This window comes from Phoenix dactylifera, chromosome 11 (assembly GCF_009389715.1).
Source record: "Phoenix dactylifera cultivar Barhee BC4 chromosome 11, palm_55x_up_171113_PBpolish2nd_filt_p, whole genome shotgun sequence".
In the NCBI taxonomy this organism is placed as follows: Eukaryota; Viridiplantae; Streptophyta; class Magnoliopsida; order Arecales; family Arecaceae; genus Phoenix; species Phoenix dactylifera.
Window position 1 is genome coordinate 13714490 of NC_052402.1, and position 24912 is coordinate 13739401.

The 24912-nt window shown below is 37.1% G+C and overlaps 1 protein-coding gene across 2 annotated transcripts; it reads left to right on the plus strand.

Moving 5' to 3' along the window:
• Positions 1-539: 539 nt before the first annotated feature.
• Positions 540-24566, plus strand: LOC103715031 (mediator of RNA polymerase II transcription subunit 14-like). Of its 2 annotated transcripts, XM_039131696.1 has the most exons (9): positions 540-1042; positions 3800-4882; positions 7149-7246; positions 7976-8150; positions 17285-17377; positions 17417-18320; positions 18419-19440; positions 21048-22117; positions 22998-24566. In XM_039131696.1, the coding sequence occupies exons 1-9, from the start codon at positions 827-829 to the stop codon at positions 23794-23796; spliced, it is 5460 nt and encodes a 1819-aa protein (XP_038987624.1). In that variant the 5' UTR covers positions 540-826; the 3' UTR covers positions 23797-24566. The 2 variants fall into 2 exon arrangements, with proteins under 2 accessions (XP_038987624.1, XP_008800753.2); XM_008802531.4 differs by having other exon boundaries at positions 17285-18320.
• The last annotated feature ends 346 nt before the right edge of the window (positions 24567-24912 follow it).

The following is a 24912-nucleotide window of genomic DNA, read 5'->3' on the forward strand; positions in this document are numbered from 1 at the left end:
AATCTCTCACCATGTTATTCTCAATGTAGGCATATGGAAGTCCAAGGATTGAATGGTAATGTGAGTGTATATAGGGACATGTTTTTAATATTATATAATGAAGGATCTAAAATAGTACTTTTCGGTTATTTTTTTGGATGAAGTTCTGAGATAGACAAAATAATATCAAAGTGGATCCAACCTATGACTTACGTGAAATAGAGGACACTATAGCATGAATTTATTGAGACTGAGTATGAATTGACATGGACGTCATTGATTAATATTTTATATATATATATATATATATATTTAGTAGTATATCGGCAATAGGTTTTAAATATTTATATAAAATAAAAAAAATAAATAATACTTTTTTACTAGATTTTTTTAGGTAAGTTCCTAGCGATGAGAGGTAATATAAAAATGAAGGAAACCGGCAGATATCGGAAACCACAGTTCTTTGTTTCTGTTCCTGGCAGGCCCTTCCAATAAGTGCGTCCCACGTGGAACTCCAGCTTTTATATGCCGGCACGACCATCCGAAAACTACTCCTTTTCGCCTCTCCCCTTTCCCCCTCTTCCCTTCTCGACCACTCTGCGCCTGCGGCCTCCTCCCCCCCCCCTGCGAAGAAGAAAAATTCTTGAATTAGAAAGAAAGAAGTAAATAAAGACCCCTCGAGCGAGGCCAAGAGAGCGCCCAACCCCACTTCCCTTCTCTCCCCCGAGCCCGAATTGGAACCGGGAAACGAAACCCTAGCGGCGCCGTCGCCTCCGCGTCGTCACCTGAGCTCCACCGTTCCGTGCCCTGACCGCGGAGGCCGAGGAGGAGGAGGGGGAGTGGGGGAATGGCGGCGGAGCTGGGGCAGCAGACGGTGGAGTTCTCCGCCCTGGTCCGGCGGGCGGCGGAGGAATCCTACCTCTCCCTCAAGGAGCTGGTGGACCGGTCCAAGGCCCCGGAGGAGCGCTCCGACTCGGAGAAGAAGATCGATCTTCTCAAGTTCATTGTCAAGACGCGGCAGCGGATGCTTCGCCTCCATGTGCTCGCCAAGTGGTGCCAGCAGGTGAGCTTTCCCCCTCGAGCCGATCGTTCCCTAGGGTTTCTTGGTGATCTCTGTCTTTGTTCTGTTTGTTTGTATTTAATTCATCAAGAAGTTGGGTTCTTGATTCGTATAACCTTTGAATTCGGCTGCTGAACCTAAAATTCGATAGGACTTGATCTGAGAAAGATAGATTTCGAGTTGTTATTTTCACAGGACATGAAAGGACTAGATGGTTTCCACAAGATTCATATTCCTGTTTGCAGAAGGCTTCGCTTGAAGCGGTAAATTTTGTTTTGGAGGAGGAGATTAAGATTCATATTCTGTAGTCTCTCAAATGTGGAAAAGCTTCATGGCTTCCGCATTCTCTTCGCTATTTGTTCGCCAGTGAATTCACTGACAATTCTATAAAAAGGGTTCTATTTAGTAATTGATGGTCACACTTCTACTGAACTCATCATGGTGTTGTATTATTTGATCGATTTTGTACTGTTAAAGGGGCATAAAGTCGCAAAACACTCAATGTTTTCTTTTTTAAATCTGAACATTACAACGTTACAGAGGAGTTATGATTTAAAGAACTCTACTCCTCATCTGCACAACGAAACCAATATACCCTATGCAAATTTCCCTATTGTTTCGCTGTGCTATTAGCATGTCCATCTTTTAGTCACTTTAAGATGACTCATATTTGCAAATTACTCATTAAATTTGGTCACGTGTTTTGCTACTGGAGGCATGTGCTATGTGACAGTTCCTAAATGAATTTAATTCTGTTGGCTCAGATTGTTATACAAAAATACAAACTATCCATTTGGCGATTTATTTGGAATAGCGCCAGTGGAATCATGGGTGTTTCATATGGCATTCAAAGCACCGAAAGACACTCTATCTTCTTGTGACAAACCTGAGGGCCCCACTTGGAAACATCCCAATAACCCCCCTATTTTGTTGTAGGATGGTGAAATGTCTAGTTGATGAAGTCCAAGTGAGAGCAAGAAGAGCATTGATTTAGGGAACTGCTATTATTTATTTGTTTATTGCTTAAAATGCTCTATTTATGAAGGTAAAGTACTTCACAGATGTGCTTGACACCACAAATAGCTGACTCTTGCTTCTATTTGATGGATAGTTATGATATGCTGGAGAATTGTTTATTTTTTGGGAATCAAGCAGGAAACTTGCTTTGCTCTATTGCTTTGTTAGAGGAAAATAAAAGGAACTGTAGGGCTTTGTTGGGGGGTTGGGGGGGGGGGGAGGGTGGATTTTGTTTTGAGAGGAGAAAAGGTGGCAGAAGTGGTAAACAAAAGGGACACATAATAATGCTTCTGGCAGGTTTTAACTATTACATGATGGTAGACTTGAGATACTTGTAATAGGGGACTAAAGGAGCTGAGCATCAGTGGCTAGGCCTAGTTTAAGCTCCTTTCATTTTGTAACCAAGCTGAGCTTCAGCTAGTTTTAATTTCCAGTTGAACTCGAGCTGCTCTAGTGCAGCTCGTTAAGAGATTCAATGAAGCTTTATATTTATACCTCGAGCTAATTTCTACCATTATATATCAATATTATAGTTCAAACACATTCATATTTATGGAAATTAAATTAGTTTGTAATGAGTATAATATAGAAAATTATTTTTCATTTCTAAGAATAATAATCTTTATGTTGTCAATTTATTTTTTAATTCAAGCTTAATCGAGCTAAGCTAGAGTAGGCAAAGCGTAGCTCGAGCTTGGCTCGTTTACTAGTCGAGCGAGCCAACTTGAGCCCAATTTGGAGCCTAACACAAACTGCTCAAAAAACAACTTGCTTTTTTGACAGCCCTATTTTGCATGATTTCTTCTTACTTTGATTATAGTTTGGAACCTATGTGTCATTTTGTAGATTATTTTGTAATTAATATGGAAGTTTAAATTGAAGTTACCTAAATTGGGTTTAGAAAAGGAGCAGCAAAGATAGGCTCCAAGAAAATTGATGATATGGAGCATCTATATTGAATATTATGAGATGATAAAAAAATATTGTAATGTTAATTACAAATTTTTAGATGGTATAGTTGAAAGATGATTGCACAATGAGTTATGAATTTCTTATTGAAAGATTGGGATTATAAACTCGAGGTTTTGGTAGAAGGTGCTTATCTTAGGAAAAAGGTTGAAGCATTAGGAAGTGAATTTGGAAGTGGGAGTCAGATTCAAGAACCTGTGTGACACCCTATGTGGAAGATTCTAGTTAACAATATTACTTATCTAACCATGGTTGAAAGCTGCATAAATAGGATAAGGCTTGTTGGCTGACTTTATTTTTGTTTTCTTATTGACCCAGTTCAGCTTATTATTAAACTTGCAAATCATATCATGATAATAAACCCTGCTTTTGGCTATGATCTCCAATATCAAGGCATTATACTCCTTTACTAACTTTTACACTATGAACACATTGATTTATAAGTTGAGCAATTACTTAATTATGTAACTCAATTTTTGAGAGCAAACTACCCCAATGTACAAGTTTCCTTCTTTAGGTGCTACTATGTGGTGCTACCTATGGTGTTGACAATGTTATTGCATAGTATCAGACTATCTTTCGTTGTCCTTTTCATTTCAGGGAAAAATAGCCTCCAAATGTATCCAGAGTGCATTGAGTTTCACCATACGGTATTTTGTTCTAAATGTGTAGTTAGATAATTAGCATTTGATAGGTTGTATTCAGCATGCTTGTAGCAATTAAACGAATCTGATTAGTGTCATGATAATAAATCTTAGATGCTGATCCCTGCAGGTTCCTTTGGTTCATTACTGTCAACAACTTGCAGCAACACTTTCCAGCCACGATACTTGTTTCATCCAAACAGCTGACTCCTTATTCTATATGCAAGAAGGATTGCAGCATGCTCGTGCTCCTATATTTGATGTTCCATCTGCTGCTGAAGTCCTCCTCACAGGGGGATATCAAAGGTTGCCCAAATGTATAGAAGATTTGGGAATTCAGATTACACTTTCCAAGGATGAGCAAAAACCTGCTTTAAAGAAGTTGGACACAGTTCTTCGTTCCAAACTTCTTGAGGTCTCACTTCCTAAAGAAATTTCTGATGTCACAGTGTCTGATGGTACTGCTGTTCTTCGCGTGGATGGAGAGTTTAAGGTATTTCTTACTGTGGGATATCGTGGACATTTATCATTGTGGAGGATATTGCATTTGGAGTTGCTAGTAGGTGAGAAGAATGGTCCTATCAAGCTTGAAGAAACGCGGCGATATGCTCTTGGAGATGATTTAGAGCGCAGGATGGCTGCCGCCGAAAATCCCTTCACAGTTTTGTACACAGTTCTCCATGAATTATGTGTTGCTCTTGTTATGGACACTGTAGTAAGGCAAGTGCAGGTACTCCGTCAGGGCAGGTGGAAAGACGCAATACGTTTTGAACTTATTTTTGATGACAGTGCCGGACAAGGTGGGAATACTACTGGTGTTGTGCAGTTGGCCCAAGATGGTGAACTTGATTCAACTGGTTTAAAGATTCCTGGTCTGAAAATAATTTATTGGTTAGATTTTGACAAAAACACTGGAGGATCTGATTCTGGTTCATCCCCATTTATCAAAATTGAGCCGGGGCAAGATTTGCAAATAAAGTGTCAGCATAGTTCTTTTGTCTTGGATCCGCTTACTGACAGGGAAGCAAAATTTTCACTTGATCAAAGTTGCATTGATGTTGAGAAACTTCTGCTAAGGGCTATTGCCTGTAACAGACACACACGTCTACTTGAAATTCAGAGGGAATTGAGTAAAAGTGTTCATATTTGTCGAGGTTCAGGTGATGTTATCCTTAAGCGTGAAGGGGCTGAATTAGACACAGACTTGCAAAAGGTAAGTTAGGAAGATGATTATTTCTAGAATTGCCATATATGTACTTTCTTTGTCGAATCAAATCTTTTATCCTTGTTGAAACCTGCAGCAAGGTCAAGTTTATCACTGTCTGAATGTTATAGTTTCTTCTAAATATTCTTTAAAATCTGTTGATGTTTCCTGAAATGTATCAGATGGTTAAAAAGATAATAACAAAGAGGAAAAAGTGGTTTTCTTATTAAAGAAAGGCTGACAATTATTTTTATAATAATATATTTAGAATAAATGTTAAATATCTTTTTTCTTTGAAAAAGATTTTCATTGTCATCTCATGGAGAGATTCCCTTACTTGAGCATGCATAGAACATGCATATGCATATTTTGTCAAGTATGTGTGTAAAAATGCATGTGTCCTTTTCCATTTCTCTTGACATCTATTTTTCCACCATGACAAATGGTCTCGATATGCATTATCATATGCAGGAGTGGATCCTCTTCCTTGAGCAATTTTTTACACAATTTTTTCTATGTATATAGTGCAATTATCTTGTGTTTGTGCTCAACCACATGCTTGCATACCAGCATAGTAGCAGTTTTGTCTGAAACAACAGTTTGTCCTAGGCATACCACTAATAAAGAAGTGTTAAATATTTATCCTTATGTTTGAATAATTTGTCTTATAGTCTCACAAATTGTTGGTGGTTTGACTTATGAATATTTTCCCTGTTTCAAGGTATTATAATGAGATATATGGCTTATATATCTGCTTTTGTTATCATTTGACTGCAAATGGGGGAAAAGTTTTTTTTATATTTCTATTAACACCAATTCTACTAATAGGCTTTAATGCTTCTGGGGAAAAATGCTCTCTTTAGAAGACAAAATATTATAAAGGAGTCACCATGTTTCAATTTTGATGATAATGTTGCTATTATATTAATTTGGTTCTAGTTTTTATCAATGGGATTATATAATGTTGACTTTTGAGTAAGGCTTAGTATTGGTAAAATTAGATCTCTCTCTCTCTCTCTAGGGATAATGGTAGACTAAATTTTTTTGAGCAATACTGTGGTTTTGTACCACCACCATGTCTGTACCTGGGGTCTCAGGAACAAGCTTATAGGAGAAGGCTGCCAGCCATTAAATGTAAGTCCTATTTGTCAGTTTTATTACAAGGTTTAAGTCTTGGCCAAAACCTATCTATTTCAGCCAAAACTGATTGTTTTGTCTGTGAGACGAAACCAAAACTAATGCTTATTTTTAAGTTTTGGTTAGTTTTGGCTGAAGCTAGCTATAAATGAGTTTTTTAGGTCTTTGTTTGGTGTGTCCATTGATAGTTTCAGTTAAATTCATAAACTATTAATTATCGAAGTTCAATGATTTTTCTTTCTTTTTTCTTGAGTTGGAGAGAGAGAGAGAGAGAGAGAGAGAGAGAGAGAGAATAAACAATATCCTTAACAAGCCAAGACCTCGAAAAAGGCCCTCATTAGTTATTACCATACCTTACACAGGCTAAAGAACAACTAGATGCAAGATATTTCATAGGAATCACATTTTTATATAAAATAGATCTAGCATTATAGCTGCATGAATTCGATTAAATAACCACTTATCCTCAAAAATTCGAGAAAAATGCCAAAACCTAATATATTTGTGAATTCTACGAAAAGGTGAAGAAAAGTATTTGAATGCAAGACACTAAATCACTTCAAAATTGCTAAATAAAATAAATTCTTTAGCAACTAAAGTTCAAGAAATAAACAATATATAATCCATGATAAAAAATCAACATTTTAAATAAATTTCACTTATATGTCCAGCCTAAAATTATGAAAATTACACAATTAAAGGATCTATACAACACAAAATACTTTAAAATGTTGCGTAATATTTTTGGCTTATTTGTTATATTTATTCATTTTTTTTTATTCTTTTGATCTGAACTCTGAAACTTGGAGTGAAACTTTTGAAACCACTACAAGTGCTGATACTGAAACTCCACATGTCTAGTCAAAACCAAAACTGAACCAATACCGAGTTTTCAAACCTTGCTTTATTTACCTTGGAATCAGTTCATACTGATGTTCAATCTATAATTTCTTTTATTTCTATTATAATTTATCGCTTTTGATTAAAGCTTTTCGAGCTTTGATGCAAGCATATTGATCTTTGTTTTATGCATATAATATATATATATATATATATATATATATATATATATATATATATATATATATATATATATATATCTTGACTAACATTTTTGACATTTTTAATTATTGAGCAGAGAGACAATAAATGCGTTATTGAGGATTATTGTTGGGATGAAGTACTACGAGTGCGAACATATGGTGTGTCATACATTACTCTTGGAATAAATATCAGGTTTTTTTCCTTACTTTCCTTCTTGTGACAAAAGAAAACCATGCTTTTGTATTCTGGTATTTTATGGAGGTTATCATCAAGATGAGCAGCTTTTGTAATACTTGAGCATCCATTTCTCATTATTAATATTGTAAAATGCAGAAAAGTTCATATCTTAGGTGATCACTTATGCTAAATGATTTCTTACCTCACTTAACCTGCATGGGAAACATTCTATAATTATGCTTACCTCACTTAACCTGCATCAACTTCCACAAACTCATAGTCAAATCCATCGACCGCAAGCCACTCTTCATGCATTAATATCAACATCACGAACTCGAAGATTAACCATTTATCATTAAAAAGTTGACATTAAAAAAAGAAAGTAACAAACCCTCTCCCTCATTCTTGAAGGTACCCTAGAAGTATTTTGAGTGCATACAGGATGGCATTTTTTTTTTTAATTTTGAAAAACAGGATGCTTATAATCGGACACATATTCTAGAAGTACCTGACGAGTTTTGTATCTGATAAGGACATGACATGTGATTTGAAGATTCATGCTTCTTTGAAGGTTGTGTAGTAACTTAAATAGTAAAGTCTTTGAGTGAATTGTTTGTTAAACATCATGGAATTTAGTTGAATATGCTTTTCTTAGAACATATATTTTCAATTCCAGCTTTTTACGTATTTTTCATTTGCTGTTATTTCTTTATGTCATGCTAAGTTTTTCTTTTTGAATTGTAGGAATGGTCGTTTCCTTCTTCAATCTTCTAAAAATGTTCTTGCACCATCTGCATTATTGGATAGTGAAGAAGCTCTAAACCAGGGAAGTATTACTGCAACTGAAGTATTTATGAGCTTAAGAAGCAAAAGTATTCTTCACTTATTTGCATCAACTGGAAAGTTTCTCGGCTTGAAGGTAAACTTCTAAATTGGTTTTTTTGGGAAATTGAGATTGTAATTTGAAGGTTCTAGGGCTTCTAATAAAGTAAATTCATAGTTAAATGAATTTTTATGGTGACAATGCATATATACAAAGCTACCATCATAATGAAAGAAAAGAAAATAAAATGAAAAATGTTATCATTCATAGAGACCTGCTTATAATTATATGAGAGAATCTAGTGATCGCTTAAGTTAATAAATTCATATATTCTTGCATATATGCATGCATGTTTTCATATGTACATGAGACATACATGTGTATACATGCTTGTCTTTACTTGCATGTGTATGCATGTGCATTTGTGCATGCATGTGTGTGATGTATGTATGTATGTATTTATGTACGTGTATATGGTGTGTATGTATTGTGTATTTGTATGGTATGTGTATGTATGTGTGTACGCATATATGTGGGTATGCACATGTGTGTATGCATGTATGTGTGTATGTGTTTGCATGTATGTGTGTATGTTAACTTGTAGCTAGCACCCAAGCACGTGCAATGCACGCTTGGCAAACAATAATATAAAATTTTAACTTGTAGCATATAAATTAAAAAAAAAGAATTGAACTGCACATTTTATGTTAAGTCTTTATAAAAGGAGTCAACATTTTTAATCAATCACATGCTGTCCAAATTGAAGATTCTAATTGTTGAACATGGTCTACTCTACAAAAAATACTTAAACACCAGAATTCATATATTTTGTCAGTTTCTACCCTATGCGCTATGTCGGTACAAAAATGAGTATACTTATGATATGACATATAAATTGAAAATTCACTTTATGGATCTAGATGTCTTAAAACATGGATGGATTTGAATTCACTAGGTTTTGTTGATTAGATCATGGTAAACTGTAGTACTATGATTTGAAGCCATCCATTTTGATACTTGATGATTTGGCTAGAGATCACCAAACACATGAATTTTGGTTTCTAAGTATTTTTTATAGCGTAGATCATGTTTGATGTTTGGATCTTAAATTTCGATAATCCATCATTGGTTCATCATTGATTTTGAAACATGAACTCCTTAAAGTGTGTGGTCCAACTCATAAAATAATATTTGAAAATAATTATTTTTTATTTGCATAGTCTTTTTTTTCTTTTTTCATGTTTAACACATATAGTAATTAAATATTTTTGTTATCTATCCTCGCATGTATTTCTAATTTTTTACAAATTTGTTCACTCGCATAAATTTTTACATGGTATTTCCTCTAATTGTTTGCAACATGTTTTTCATTTATTTAATTTTTTTGTTTATTCTTAGAAATGGTGGTGAGAGTAACAGAGAAAAAGGATTTTTTTGGGTATAAACTCACCAGAATGAAAATATTATAGCAGATTTTTTTCTTATTGTTTGTAGTTAGTATTCTAATTTTTCTTTATTTTTATATCATATATTAGTAGATTTTTCGTAGTATTTGTAGTTAGTATTCCCATTTGTGTGTCACTTTATCGAGTTTGAGGAAATGATAGATCTTCTTTTTTAGGGGTGTGGAGCGGGCTCCTTAATATTTGAAGTTGTCTATTTAATGGGGTGTGCATGTATCATTAATATGAGAAATTTGGTGGAGATGCAATACTGTTGAAATTTGACTTGTGCTTTAGATTCATTGATCCTCTCTCGTGAGTTGTGAGGATTTAAATTCTAAGGATCGATGAAGGTATTGTAGTGGTAGAATACAATCGAGTTGTTGGGGCTTCTATTTGTGGTGGTGGTGGGTTAAGGTGCAAAATGTATGTGTCATGTTATTTGTTGGAGTTGCTTCAAAGAAGATTTTCAGCTTCTTTGGATTTTTTACCCTTTTCCAGGTTGGTCTCGTGGCAACTTGGTCCTATCCTTGATATTGCAGAAGATGATTTTGTCTATGTTTTTAGCTATGGCTTTAGCTCAAATTGTTCGCTTGTGTATTCTTGAAGGGATTGGCTTTTTCAACAGCATAATTATACTTTTATTAGGAGGGATTTAGCTGACATGACCCAAAATCAGAATTTCTTTATGGAAGTTCCTTTTTTTATTGGGTTGACAAAGGTTGACGATGATGCCAAAAATAGCTTCCTGAAGTCAACGTATGGTTTGCCGACTTCAATTCAAAATTCGAAAAAAGAGAGTATGTTCTACTCTCTCCGGTTTCAAAATGAAGACGATAGGAGAGAGAGGGAGAGGCAGGGGGAGTGGGAGAAAAGGAGAGAGGGAGAGGAAGGAAGGGGGAGGGCAAGGGAAACTCTAATGCTAACTTGATCTTGAGAGAGAGAGAGAGAGAGAGAGAGAGAGAGAGAGACCTACTGTAAGCAGGCACTGGGGGGTGGGGGTGGTGGACAATTATGACTTCGTGAGTGGCTAATGGAAGGAAGGGTGTTCGCGAGTGGAGGCGGGTGCTCTCTTGAGGATCCTAGGTGGGCGGGGGGTGGGGGCGGGCATGATTCGATTCGTGCGGTTTAATAGTGAAGGAGGGTGTTTAATAGTCGAAGGGGGAGTGCCTCGTTTTAAACATCAGAACCGTGCCGGTCTCCGACTGGTACAGTTTGGTACACCTCGAATCAGCTGATTTGGCACAGTTCAGCCTTGGGTGTGGACATGTATCTGGGTGACAAATCATTCTAATCTTTGAGAATTGCTTCTTGTAGATCCATAAACAAGTGTCATATGGTTACCTATTTCTAAGTTTTCTATGCAAATACTTTGATCTAAGTAACATAGGAAGCCCATTCTTGTGTAATTATTCTTGTATTGAATAGAGAGTCGAGTTTCAAGCTATATATTTCAGAGTGACGAAGTGGGTAAAACCAACTATCAGGCATAAAAATAGGAGACTTAAATAGGAGGATCCTTCTTTCTCTTGATAGACACGTGCTTGGTGGCTAGACCTACTTGATAAGGTGGGGTGGTTGGTGCCATGATTTTTGTTTGAAAAAAAGCAAATTATCAGAATGGCTTCATGTTTGGATCCAATTGTTCTATCCATGAGATGAAACATAATATATATGAAATCAAATGATAATGGTCCTCATTTGTAGATAAACTAATAATCCTCGAGTAGTAAGGGAATTTAGAGGGTGCACTAACTTATATTATTGCTTAATAGGTGATGCTAAACATTTAGAATCTTGTATTGGAAGTCACAAACTGTGCTATTGGTTCAAGGTGGCACTAATTGACTCGTCGGTGTTATCTAGTTGTCAGATATTTTTCTTAAGAACCAACGATCATAAATATATGTGGATTTATATGCTGAGGTTGCTGGTAAGACAGAGTACCTCAGGATCTAATCACATTCCTTTGCTTCTTTCTTCTAAGCATGCTGAAGGGGAGAATAGTGCCATTTCAATAGAGGAGGGGCTTTTAAAGCCTAATGGTAGTTGCCAGGAATACAAAAATGCAGTGCGAGTGCTGCAAAGTATTAAAATTACATTTGGATTACATTACTAGCTAAAAAGGAATTCTATAATCATTTTGGATCTTGAATGAGCTTGGTTGAGAAGCCAACAAGCTTAGCAGGGATCTTAGGCCATCATCGTTTATCTAGGGATAAAAATAGTTGTTAATCAGAGATCAGATTGATAGGATATGGCTTAAGAATCTCACAGTCTCAAGTCCTGTTTATTGTTATGTCTTCTAAAGTAGGGGTGTTTTTCGGAATTGAGTATGGGGTTCTTTTGTGGCTGTTGGGTTTCCAGCTTATAGTCTTGTCAACTGTTACTTTTGGTTGTTGTATGGTGTTTTGGATGCCTGGTATCCAATATACATATTTGGTTACTCAACATAAAATGAATTTTGTGGCCTGGTTGGATTAGCTTAGTAAGTCCAACTTTGGTAGGAAAGTAGGGGATTGGGGTGGAGGGGGTGGTTAAACCCTTTGTGGCAGATTGGGTGTTTTGATTGGTGATTCGAGTTCAGATCTCAGGCTAAAATGGGCTGATCCCACAGGGCAAAGAAAAAGGACATTGGAGGTCTGTACATTCATAAGGTTGGTACAAAATGAATGTTATCAATTGCACTAGTAGGGTAAAATACATGATAGGACACAAATTGAAAATCAATTTTATGAATCATGATCTATAGATTTTAAAACATGAATAGATTTAAATTCACTAAGTTTTGATGATTATGTCATAGTAAAACATATTATCATCCTATTAAAAACGTCTATTTTGATACCTACTTGATAATTGGCTTAGATACCACCAAAATTCATAAATTTTGCTTTCTAGGTTTTTTTATAGTGTAGATAATGTTCAATAGTTTGGATCTTGAATTTGGGCAGTCAATCCTTGATTTTGAGTCATTAATTCCTTTTTCAAGGAGTTAACATAAAGGGTATAGACCAACTCATACACAAACGTACGTGCATGCGGGTGCACACACACACAGATATATATGCATATATATAGCTATGTCTAGCTCAAGCTCAGATAGTTTTATAAGAGCCAAACTCAAATGCTCTTCAAACAACTTGTTTAAGAGATCCAGTGCGAGTTTAAGATCATTCAAGACTTTCATTTATATAATATGAAGTGATAATCTTGGTTATATTTTAATCTTATAGATAAGAGTACCTTTATATTGTACATTACCTATTTATAAAAAATAATTATTTATATTGACAATAATAATTAAAATAAGGTATAACATATATAAACCACTTATATATGTAATTTTGAGCTACATCGAGCTGAGCTTTGGTGAGCTGAGGGAACTGATTGAGCCAAACTCAAGCTAATTTGTGTGACGAAGTCAAGCTAGCTTGCAAACCATTTGCTCATTTGCAATTCCTAATTGTGTTCTCTGAGGTCTCACTCATGTGAGAGAGTGATTAGGCACCACTTTCACCTCTCTCTCTCTCTCTCTCACTATTTTCTCTCTCGCCTCTGGAAGCCCATCACCACAAGCACCACCTTGTCCTCCTGTATACCCACTAGAGCCGCACAAGCACTGCCACCATCTCTCTCTCTATCTCTTCCCCTGCATGTGTCTCACATGCCACTCCACCATAGGAGTGGTGGAGGAAAAGGATGGATTGGATCTTGGTGTTGATTTGAAGAAAAATGTTTGACTTATTAGAAGAAGATAAGAAAAGGTATGTAATCTCCATTTTGTATTGTCTTTTGATCAGTATCATTAATCTGTTTAGTAAATGTTCCTTTCAATATTCAATCGTGTATTAGGATTACTGATCTGAAGGAATGTTCACTCATGGGTTGTCAAGCCTCATCCTATTGGATAAAACTCTAGATCCAATCTCATGGGGTATATACCCGAAGCACCGAAACAAACCCTTACTAGGAAGCAAGAAGGTTTAGCAAACAAATGGTTTTGTCTTGTATTTGAACAAAGTTAGAGAAGGAAGGAGCAAAGGTTCTATTGCCTCTGTTCTCTTCATTTTTATCTCTCTCTCCTATGTTTCTATTCTGTTCCTTTGTTCTTGAAGTCTTCTGTTTGTGTTCATTAATACATTTTGCTGTTGTTAATTTTTTTCATATTTACCTTTTTTGTATGAAAAGTGGTTTCATTCATCATTCTTTGATGAACCTCTTTTAATTAATGGTTTACTGCAGTGATAAACTGTTCAACATTGGCCCATTATGATGTGGAAATTTGTTTTTTATTTTTATTTTACTCTCTTCTGACTCAATAAGAACAACAAGAACCTGAAATTTGAATGCCTACCCTAGTATACCATATAGTCCAATCTGAACCTTTGTTGCTTCTCAATTTTATTGAAGATCTGAGCACATCTTAAAAATCTGTCACCATTTATCCAATCATGATATGACGACCTTGGAAAATCTAGGTTAGCTTTTTATCTTAGCCTCCTTTTTCCTTTAAATTTGTGCAGGCTTATGATATGCACTATTCTCAGTGCTAGTCGATACTGTTTGGTAATGTTAGATTGTGATGTAATTTACTTGAAACATTACCACTCACTTGTTTAATGGAAATTATTGCATATATGTATAGGATGATCTATGGTGCTATATTTATATAAAATGGTTTAAAACTATATTCATATGTTCAAAATAACTCTTTAAGCAAGTATAAGATAGTTATGATTGGTCTATATAAATATAATTGAATAAAGGAGCAATCTTGGGAATTGCTTTTCTTGGCAGCCTTTTGTATCATTATGTTAATGTATACCACATACTTGGATGGTACAACATGATATATATACTCTTACAGTCCCTTGGTTGCACAGGCATGATATGCACTACTTTAAATAATACTAAGTAGCATGTGTTGTGTCGAAGCCAATCATCTGCTGTCATGCTAATAGCATGCTGGCACTAAGTGACTCAATATGGCTTGGCATGATCTAGCACAGTATGATACAGAGTATGTAGCAAGCTTTTTAAAAACTGAACCCCAATTGAAGTGGTTGAACCGTCAGTCATCCAAGACTGGTTTGGATACACCCAAAGACCATTTTCTCCAAAAACTATCATACTTTATTAAATCCTTAAGAACAATTGGCTAAACCAGCCATTTGTTCAAGCCCTTTCTGGTTCATCCAAATTGGCTGTTTTTTTTAATAATATAAAGGTGGTTCTAGGTTGGGGAATAGGTTTTGACTTTCCTCTTCTCCATTCTATGGTGCGCTACCTCATGATCTCTTCCTCTTCGACCATAGTGCGGATGGTGGATAGTTGATGGTGCCCTCCTCCTTTCTCTCTTCTCTACAACAACATATATGCCCCACTCTCCTCTTTCTCTTCCCCAACCACGACCCCCACTGCTCTTGTCTCTGCTTAACCTCTTGACCTTGGCATTGGTGGTGGACAGCGGATGGAGGCCTCCAGTTCAATAACATGCCTCCCTCCTCCTCCCTCTCTTGTGTTTGATCTCAGTACTTCTAAAATCTATTTCCATCTCCCATCTGAAGAAACACCAGGGAAACAGAAAAGGGAGGTAGTACATGGCATTTTATGGCTTACCCTGTTTCCTTTTCATGATAAGCTTTTTAAATATTAAATTACTGGTGCTTTGCATAATTGGTTTTGTTTTTCAGATTTTAGAATTGGTCTTATGCTTCAGATTTTGGAATCTTCAACTCTCACTTTCTCTTCCCTCCTCATCTTTGACTCGTTAAATTCAATCAACTTCATTCTGCTCCCTTTTTTCCTTTTGAGTAGATATCCTACTTTGATCTCCAACAAATATCAATATTTGTGATCACATTTTGTATTTCAATGGGTATGCTGCACATGGTTAACGATAATCCTTATGTTAGCATGGACATTTCAAAGTGCGGTAAATGTTTTGAGATATTTTAATATATATTTATGCTTTAGAATTGTTCCATTGTGACCTGGGTGTCATGGGTTTGGAGCATAGAAACAGCCTCTCCATATACGGGGTAAGGTTGTGCACATTTGACCTTCCCCAGACCTTGCAGTGATGGGAGCCTCATGCATTGGGATACCCATTGTTTTATTTATAATTCAACACATTTTTATGTATAATGAACTAATATTTAATATGTTATTTATGACATGGTCATCACTGTTAATTTTAAAGGGGCCACTATTCCAGTTTGATCAATTCTGTGTTTTAGAACATTGGTATATACCTCCCTGTACCTTATCTGCACCTTGCAGACAATGTGCATACCTTCTGGTATGGAGTGGCAGAATGTTGTACTTAATATGCATGGTTCTGTACAAGTTGAGATTGAAGACAAGAATTTGAAATACTAGAAGTGTTACAAATGACATCAATGAGAAATGATTAGGGTCACCTTTGATTTGAGGTTGCGGCTTTGATGTAAACAATTATTGCTTTGATATGTGCGGAATACAATCTGCAATATGAGAGCTTAAATCCAATTATTAATCTGCTCAGAACATGTGAAGCAAGAAGCAAAAGAAAAGATGATAATAAACTGAACATATATATATATATATATAGCTGTGTTACATGGACACTGTTGTCCAACTATTAGGATCTGTATCATATGTGTCCAAATCAAATACATGTTCGACACTTGGATACTTATAAGAAAACTAATTGTATCTTTCATTCATTTTCAGAGATTGGTCAATAATGTAAGGTTGAAAACATATTTGCAAAATGTCAATTGCACAAAAATCCTTAGGCATATCGGAAAACCTTAACATATAATATCTTTTCATATTTTCCTTAATACAACATTAGATATATTTTTAATCAAAATTATATTTTTCTTTGTATCCCTATATGTCCTTTTTTCCTCTTGCCAAGTCAGACACTAGAATACATGTCCGAATTTAATTCTCATGTCCGTGTCCATGTGAAACTAATATGTGATATCAAATAGAACTATCAAAGAGGCCAATATCTAGATGCAGGTAATATTTCCATCTTCGTCATTCTACCCCCTGCTAATGGTGTCTGTACCATTGGCTTCTTATAATCAATCTTTATGAAAATTATTGGACCTGATGTGCACTTACTAGAAGATCAGTAACATCATGGTACAAGGTGTCTTTCACAAGCTGTTTCCAATGATCACTTGACTATGGTAGTTGAAAACTTCAGCTGTCACTGAGTAGAGGGAGTTTCATATTGCCAGCTCTGAGAAGCTTTTCAGAGAGGGAAGTGAAACTTGGTAGTTGGGAGGCAGATTTCATAAAAGATGAAGGATGTCTTTCTTTCTTCCTTCCATGGTTTGAGTCCATTGATGAAACATATGGAATAAAAGGAAAGTATTTGAGTAAAGGAAGAAATTCAAGATCTCATGTCATCCTAGTTGCAGTGACATTTCCAAGTGTTTCTTTTCCTGTTTCCTGAGAGGCACTATTTTAAGGATTAGTTTTCATTACCTTTATAACAAGCAGTTAGAAAAAATATCAAATGAATACACTGACCAGTCTAATTAACACATGGTGCAAGAAGGTTGCACCAAAGTTTTGTGCACAAAGGTTTCTGCTAGACCTAAAATGGGCAACCTGGTTCTAGAATTTGCACTGTTGTTCTTCTTATATGTTTGAGCATTTTTTCTCTTCATGATATTGCATAATCTTTTCATGATGTTGTTTAATATTATAGTAATTTTCATGATTTTACATTTACAGAATCATATCATTTTGTGCTATAGTAACACCATTGTTGTCTTTTTACAGGTTTATGATCAGTCTTCAACTACTATAAAGATACCAAAGTCCATTTTGCATGGGCCGGATTTATTGCTAATGGGATTTCCTCGATGTGGGAATTCGTATTATTTAATGCTGCAGCTTGATAAAGATTTCAAACCTGTTTTTACCTTGCTAGAGACACAGACTGATCCAGGTGGAAAGTCCCATTCAATTAGTGATGCTAATGAAGTTATACGTTTTAATAAAATTGACATTGGTCAGATGCAAATAGTTGAAGATGAACTGAATATGAGCCTCTTTGACTGGGAGAAGCTACACTCTTTACCAAATATAGGGGCTTGCAATCAGATTTCTGAACATGGTCTTCTTCCTGAGCTTGGATTGGAATCTGCTCTGCAGCACCCTGCATGTTCCCAGCCAAGTTTTTCATCTGTTGTCGATGAAGTGTTTGAGTCTGAGAAAGGTGCATCAGGTCCTCCTTTTCCCATTACAAGTCACCTCCCTGTGTCTTATAATATGCCCCCTCTTTCTCACCTAGTCTCTCTTCCAACTAGTCATCAAGGAATAAAGGCTGGAGTTAGCTCACCTAAGTGGGAAGGAGTACAGCAATCTCAAATCAATAACATTGTAAATGTTTCTGCTGGCCTTACAAGTTCAAGCAATTCAATGTCTCTATCAAACAATTTGAAGGGCTTACGTTGTAACAGTGTTACAAATTCCCTCCCCTCTTCAAGCCCAGCAAGGAACTCTTCTATTGAAAATTTTTCAGCTTCAAAGTCTGATCAGGACTTGAGCTCTCTGAAGTCTCCACATTTGGCTGAGGTTGGCCGATTTTCTTCTATGGATGACAATCAAGCAAGATTGGTGCATGAATCTCCGAAAGAGCTTGGTATGATTGATGGGAGTCGACCACCTCAGCTATTGCCTCCACTGCGAACAACTGGTCCTCGTCCCTCTGTACAGAATACCAGTTCAAATAACTTCAAAAGCTCATCAACTGGCCATTTGACTAGATATCTAAAAGATGACCAATATAGCTCATCTATGGTTGTACAAACAAGTAAGTCTGAAGTCATACAAATCTACTTTAGTGCCAAATATGCCTCTTCTTAGAAACCAAAACTTTGTGCATCGACTTGACTAATGCTTTTGTTGTAGGCCAAACAGCACAATCTGGCATTTCCTCTACCTCGGGCTATGATGGCATCAATAAACATGAGAGAAAATCGAAAAAGCGTTTGCTTTCAGACTTTCTGACTCTAATTCCACTACCTCGAGGGTTAAAATCTGGCACCGAACAGTGTAAAAGAATGAAAATTTTGGAATCAGCTCGCTGTCATCCTCCTGTTTCACAGGCACTTTCATCAGTACTGACATGCAAATCTAGTGGGTATACATATGGAGATCTGCTTGCTGAACCAAATCATGGCATCACCGCTTCGAATATATATGTTTCGGTCCTCCTCCATGTTGTTAAGCACTGTTCACTCTGTATTAAGCATGCTCAACTAACCGGCCAGATGGACGCTCTTGACATTCCTTATGTTGAAGAAGTCGGTCTGCGAACTCCATCCTCAAGCTTGTGGTTACGGTTACCGTTTATCAGGGCTGATTCGTGGCAGCACATATGCCTGCGTCTTGGTAAACCTGGAAGCATGTGCTGGGATGTTAAAATCAACGACCCACATTTCAAAGAATTATGGGAACTTCATGAAGGAAGTACTACCACACTATGGGGCTCTGGTGTACGTGTTGCCAATACATCTGAAATTGATTCCCACATCCATTATGACCCTGAAGGTGTTGTATTGAGTTACAAGACTGTTGAAGCTGATAGTATTCAGAGGCTTATATCAGATCTACGAAGGCTTTCTAATGCACGCTTATTTGCTTGTGGGATGCAAAAATTAATTGGTATAAAGGTTGATGATAAGCTAGATGAAAGTAACACAGATTCTGAGACAAAGTTGCAATCTGCAACTAAAAGAACTGGTGAGGCTGCTGATAAGTTATCTGAACAGATGAGAAAAACTTTCAAGATTGAAGCAGTTGGGCTAATGAGTGTGTGGTTTAGTTATGTCTCAATGCCTGTGATTGTGCATTTTGTTGTTGAATGGGAAGCTGGTAAGGAAGGCTGTACCATGCATGTATCTCCTGATCAACTTTGGCCGCATACCAAGGTTTGTGCTTGTTTGATGCATTATTTCTATGGTTTTGATGCATGTTTCTCCATGGAAACATCTTCTTAAAGCTCGAAGGCACAAAAAACAGATTCACAATTGTAGGCAACTCCAACATAAAATATTGTTGCTTGAATTGTTATTTGGGTTTTCTACAGACTAGTCCGTATTTGTGTATTAAGCCATGTCTTTTCTGTATTTGTATTTTAATCCCTGAAATCCTGCAACTTATTGCTTGTATGTCTAATGTTTAGTTAACTATATGACAAAGGAATATTCTGCTAATATTCTCTTAAGGCCGTTAATTTAATGTCATCTTAATAATTTTGCCCCTTGCTCTCACACTTGACCAACCCTTTAACCCATGTCCCTCTGTCGTTCGTCCTCCAGTGGTCAAATCCCAAGCAGGTTGAGGGTGAAGTGAGCGAGAAGATGCCCAGTCCCAAGCCTTCTTCACTGTTAAGCCCAGTATATTTTAGTCTTGCAATCCTGGTTAACCTTAACCATTTGGTCAATGAAAAGTAGCAGAAGGACCAATTTGTATGAATAGAGAACTTTACATGGATCTTCATACAAATATGAACAAGATAGGAATTAATATGCAAATGCGAAAACTTTCAGGGACTAGTTGACAAAAAAACCCTTGTTATTTCGGTTGGTGGTGGAGCAAGCTAATTATTTATGCTAGAGTCCAGCATGTGGGGTGTACATGCACATTTGTTGTATGTGAATGCTTGTGATTTATTAAGACTTGACAGCTTATTGCATGAGGCTTTCTAATTATAGAGAATTAATTTTTAAGTAAAAGAGTTTTGAATATAGGAAAATTCTTATTAATGAAGTTGGAAAACTTTAATTTCCATAGATTCTAGGACTTGAGGAAGAGACCATGTATGGAAAGGTATAAAGATGATAAAAAATATATTTTCTAAGGACGGTGGGCTGGGGACACCATGTGACTGGGCAAGAGAGAATGCAGTATCTAATTCTTTTCTTCTTTTCTTGTTGTAAGGCACGCAGTTTGTTTCGCTGATTTTCAATGTGGGGTCTGGCGTCAAGCTTTGGGGCTAGCCAGCTGCATGAGTTCGGCGTCAAAGCCTTTCCCCTTATATATTAGTAGATGAAAAGATATGGCAGATGAGTTCTTGTCTGACTCGTTTAGCCTTGTTATAGGAGGGGGTAGAACCTTGGTATCTATGGAAAGATCAGATTTTGCTTTTTCTTGGTTTAGCCTTGTTATAGGAGGAACTCGAGAAGTTCAACACCACTAACTTTTTTCTGTGGATATTATCAGAGTGACCAACTCTAGATCAGTGTCTTCATTCTATCTATTTATTGTCTTAACAGTTTTATTTTCTGCTTATCATTAATGTATCACATATTGATTATAGATGTTTGGGAATAATAAACAGTTTAGGCTGAATTTTGTTCTACAACTTCTAAAGGGCCAGATTTCCAAGTTTTATTTGTAACTAATTTTTGTTTGCTTTTTTTTATATATCTTCATGTAATTAGTAACTTTTCTGTGCATGATTTTTTTGATTAGTGGTACCATATTAATGTATATACTAATGTGTTTCCGTGTTAATTGAATCGATATGCTGCAGTTTTTGGAGGATTTTGTCAATGGAGCTGAAGTTGCATCCTTCTTGGATTGCATTCGGCTTACTGCAGGACCCCTACTTGCTCTTGGTGGTGCAATACGCCCTGCACGAATGCCTATGCCTGTTTCTGCTAACCACTCCCCCATACCTAAGCAGAACAATTTCATCACATCACAGGGACTGCTGCCAAACACTTCATCATCAAATGTTATGCAACCTGCATCTTCTGCCCCTGCACTAACTGCTGTTATGGCCCAACTGGGCAGTCACAGTCTTCACAGTGCTGCAATGTTATCTGCTGCAGGTAGAGGTGGACCGGGGCTGGTTCCAAGCTCTTTATTGCCTTATGATGTCTCCGTTGTGCTGCGGGGTCCGTATTGGATACGTATCATATACCGTAAGAAATTTGCTGTGGATATGCGGTGCTTTGCTGGAGATCAGGTTTGGCTACAGCCTGCAACACCTCCTAAAGGAGGACCGGCTGCTGGGGGATCATTGCCATGTCCACAGTTTCGGCCTTTTATCATGGAACATGTTGCTCAGGGTCTGAATGCTCTAGAGCCCAATTTTTCTGGTGCTGCACATGCAGGTGGGCATTTGAGTTCAAGCAATAGTAACCCGAGTTCAGGTAGTCAACAACTGGTGCCTAATGCCAGCCGCCTTAATGTTACTGCTAGTGGTGCAATGGCTAGAACTTCCGCAGTTGGAAGCCAGGTAGCTGGTAGCTTAAGCCGAGTCAGCAATGCAATTTTAGCCTCTTCAGGTCTAGCTTCAGGGATCTCTGGGGTACCTTTCCGTGTATCTCCAGGTCCTGGTTTCCCAGCACATGTGAGAGGGGAGTTGAATACGGCTTTTATTGGGCTTGGGGATGATGGAGGTTATGGAGGTGGATGGGTTCCCCTTGCAGCTCTTAAAAAGGTGTTAAGAGGTATCCTCAAATATCTCGGTGTGTTATGGTTGTTTGCGCAGTTGCCTGATCTTTTAAAAGAGATTCTGGGTTCGATTTTAAAGGAGAATGAAGGGGCGCTGCTAAATTTGGATCAGGAGCAGCCGGCCCTGCGCTTTTTTGTGGGGTAAGATATGGATATATTCTAATTCTCAATTAGAGTATTTGCACTGTAATTGTTGACTTGTTGCAGAAGTGCAATTTATTGTTTCCTCCTTAAGTGAGGTATTTTTTGATAGCTTAAGCTACAGGCTACTTTTACTCATTTTTATCTGTTTAGAAATGGAAATTTCTAATTGTTATCATGCATTAACCTAGTCATTGTCAGTTACTGTAGATCGAACCTATCAGTGACTAGCCAAATCTCATAAGCTTATGGAGTTTCTTATACGAATACCATGATTTTGTGTTGCTCTCCTGTGCATAGATCCACTTAAAAATGTACTGCCAAGAACATCCATTTGCCTTTTCACATACAACCTAGGAGACTGCCTTTGGAGTTGTTGCACATACCTTGATAGGCTTTTGCTCTCCTGCATATAACAATTGGCAATCTGTTTTATTACTTCTATGCATCATTTTTGCCAGTAACTTTTGTAGGCTTATCCGCGTAATTGTTACAATCAAATTTGTAGAATTTCTTTTCCAGGCAATAGTTCTGCAAAAGAATACAAAAAAGACCTGACCTAACCTTACCTCTGGCTGAATAGTCATCCTGATTTTAAACATCTTTTAGATTGAAACTTCAACCATCTTGTGGCATCAACATTTAGCGCACAGTTTTTGAAAGTTGATGTTATTCTATTTTGCAGCTGCGTTGTTTCTAATTCCCAAATATCATTGGGAACAAGCAGATATTCCTTGTCAGGCCTTTAAGCTTTGTTTCTTACATTTACCTCATTTGTTGCTGCTAACTGGATATGTCTTTTCAATTTTTCATGATGGTTCTGAATAGTCAATATGGTTGGCTAATTGCACTCTTTTGTTTTTTCTTGTTTTTCCTGCAGAGGGTATGTTTTTGCTGTTAGTGTTCACAGGGTCCAACTTCTTTTGCAAGTTTTGAGTGTCAGACGATTCCAGCATCAGCAGCAGCAGCAGCAAACCCAAACCAACACTCAAGAAGAACTAGCCCCTAATGAAATTAATGAGATATGTGACTACTTTAGCCGGCGTGTCGCTTCTGAGCCCTATGATGCATCTAGGGTTGCATCTTTTATCACCCTTCTCACACTACCTGTTTCAGTCCTCCGAGAATTCTTAAAGTTGATATCGTGGAAAAAAGGATTGTCTCAAGCGCACAGTGGAGACATTGCTACTGCACAGAGGGCCCGCATGGAGTTGTGCTTGGAGAACCATTCAGGCTCAGTTTTAGATGAGAACTCTGAGAACTTTTCTGCATCAAGAAGTAATATTCATCATGACCGAGCCCATAATTCCGTAGATTTTGCTCTCAACTTTGTCCTCGACCCTGCCCACATACCCCACATGAATGCAGCTGGTGGAGCTGCATGGCTACCTTACTGTGTGTCTGTGCGACTAAAATATTCATTCGGAGAAAATACTCATATCTCTTTTCTTGGAATGGATGGAAGCCATGGTGGCAGAGCTTGTTGGTTGCGTTTCGAGGACTGGGAAAAGTGCAAGCAGAGAGTGGCAAGAACAGTGGAATATGCAAATGGGAGTTCTGCAGGTGATGTCAGTCAGGGGAGGTTAAGGTTGGTTGCTGAGACAGTGCAGAGGACATTGCATGTGTCATTGCAACAGCTAAGAGACGGTGCTCTTTCCTCTAGCTCGACTGCAACTTAATTTATCACATTTGAAGTATTAAAATGGAAAATGGTACAGTTTGATGCATTGTACTCATGCAGCATGAATCAATAGCTCCTGTTATATGAAGCTCGATGTCACATTCCTGGAGCTAAAGTTGACATCATTCCTTTGTAGTCATGAGTCTGAACGTTGACCTCAATGGGGCAGAAACTAGAGGATTTATTGCAAAGTCAATATCAATAAACTACAAATGTTTTGGTGGATTGATGACTCATTCAATGGTGAGAGCTGGTGGAAGGCAAATACTTGATCCTCATGGCAAGGTGGGCCAGGCATTCCGAACTTGATAGACATTAGGAGTGGAAGGATTCTGAGAAATTCTCTGGTCAGGGGGTAGAATCTTGTACAGTTAACAGAGAATAGCGCTGGAACTTATGGAAGGCTGTTAGAACGGCCCTAAAACCTTATTATGCACATATTTGTCCTGTATTTAAATGAGGACAGTCCAAAGTTTGCAGCAGTATAACAATGCCATTAGGCGTTAATGGGTCTGAATTTGAATAGAGTAACAAGATTTTCAGTGGATATTCTCGATGTTACTTTCATTGGTGTCGGGATAAATTTAGAAAAGCAAAAAAAAAAAAAAACAAAGAAGATTGAGTTCTTGGAATCTCTCATTTGACTTGTATTCTAGAATTTTTTTAATTAACATAGTAGCAAACTGTGATTTTATATATACCAGAAATAGTTCATGTAAACTTATGGCATATAATTTAACTAATGTCCATGTTTCTTCCCGATCAAAAGGAATGAAAAGTGCTGTATTTCTGTGGAGTTTGTTATTTGATATGGTTAGTGATGTATTAGTGATAGACTGGGAGCTGTTTTGCATTTTCTTACACCCATCCTGGCAAGCAGAATATTTAGACTTCACAACATTCATCATGCATCATTTGCTGAGTGATATTGTTCAATCTGAACCCTAACTTGGACCAAATCTAAGCTGGTTGCGTCCTATCAGCTAGGAATATATCTGACCCTTACATTGGGCGTAGGCCCTAAATCCAAACCTATTTAGAAAAATGTTGTTAGTTCCTTCAACCCGTTCTGTATCAACATGTGAGCTGTTTGAAGCCTTCATCTTATAATTTT

Bases quoted from the DNA above. Each gene is read 5' to 3' on its own strand.
- LOC103715031 (XM_008802531.4), top strand. From the start codon at position 827: ATGGCGGCGGAGCTGGGGCAGCAGACGGTGGAGTTCTCCGCCCTGGTC. The intron at 18,321-18,418 runs GTAAGTCTGAAG...CTTTTGTTGTAG, and splicing joins ATCTATGGTTGTACAAACAA to GCCAAACAGCACAATCTGGC. The intron at 19,441-21,047 runs GTTTGTGCTTGT...GATATGCTGCAG, and splicing joins AACTTTGGCCGCATACCAAG to TTTTTGGAGGATTTTGTCAA.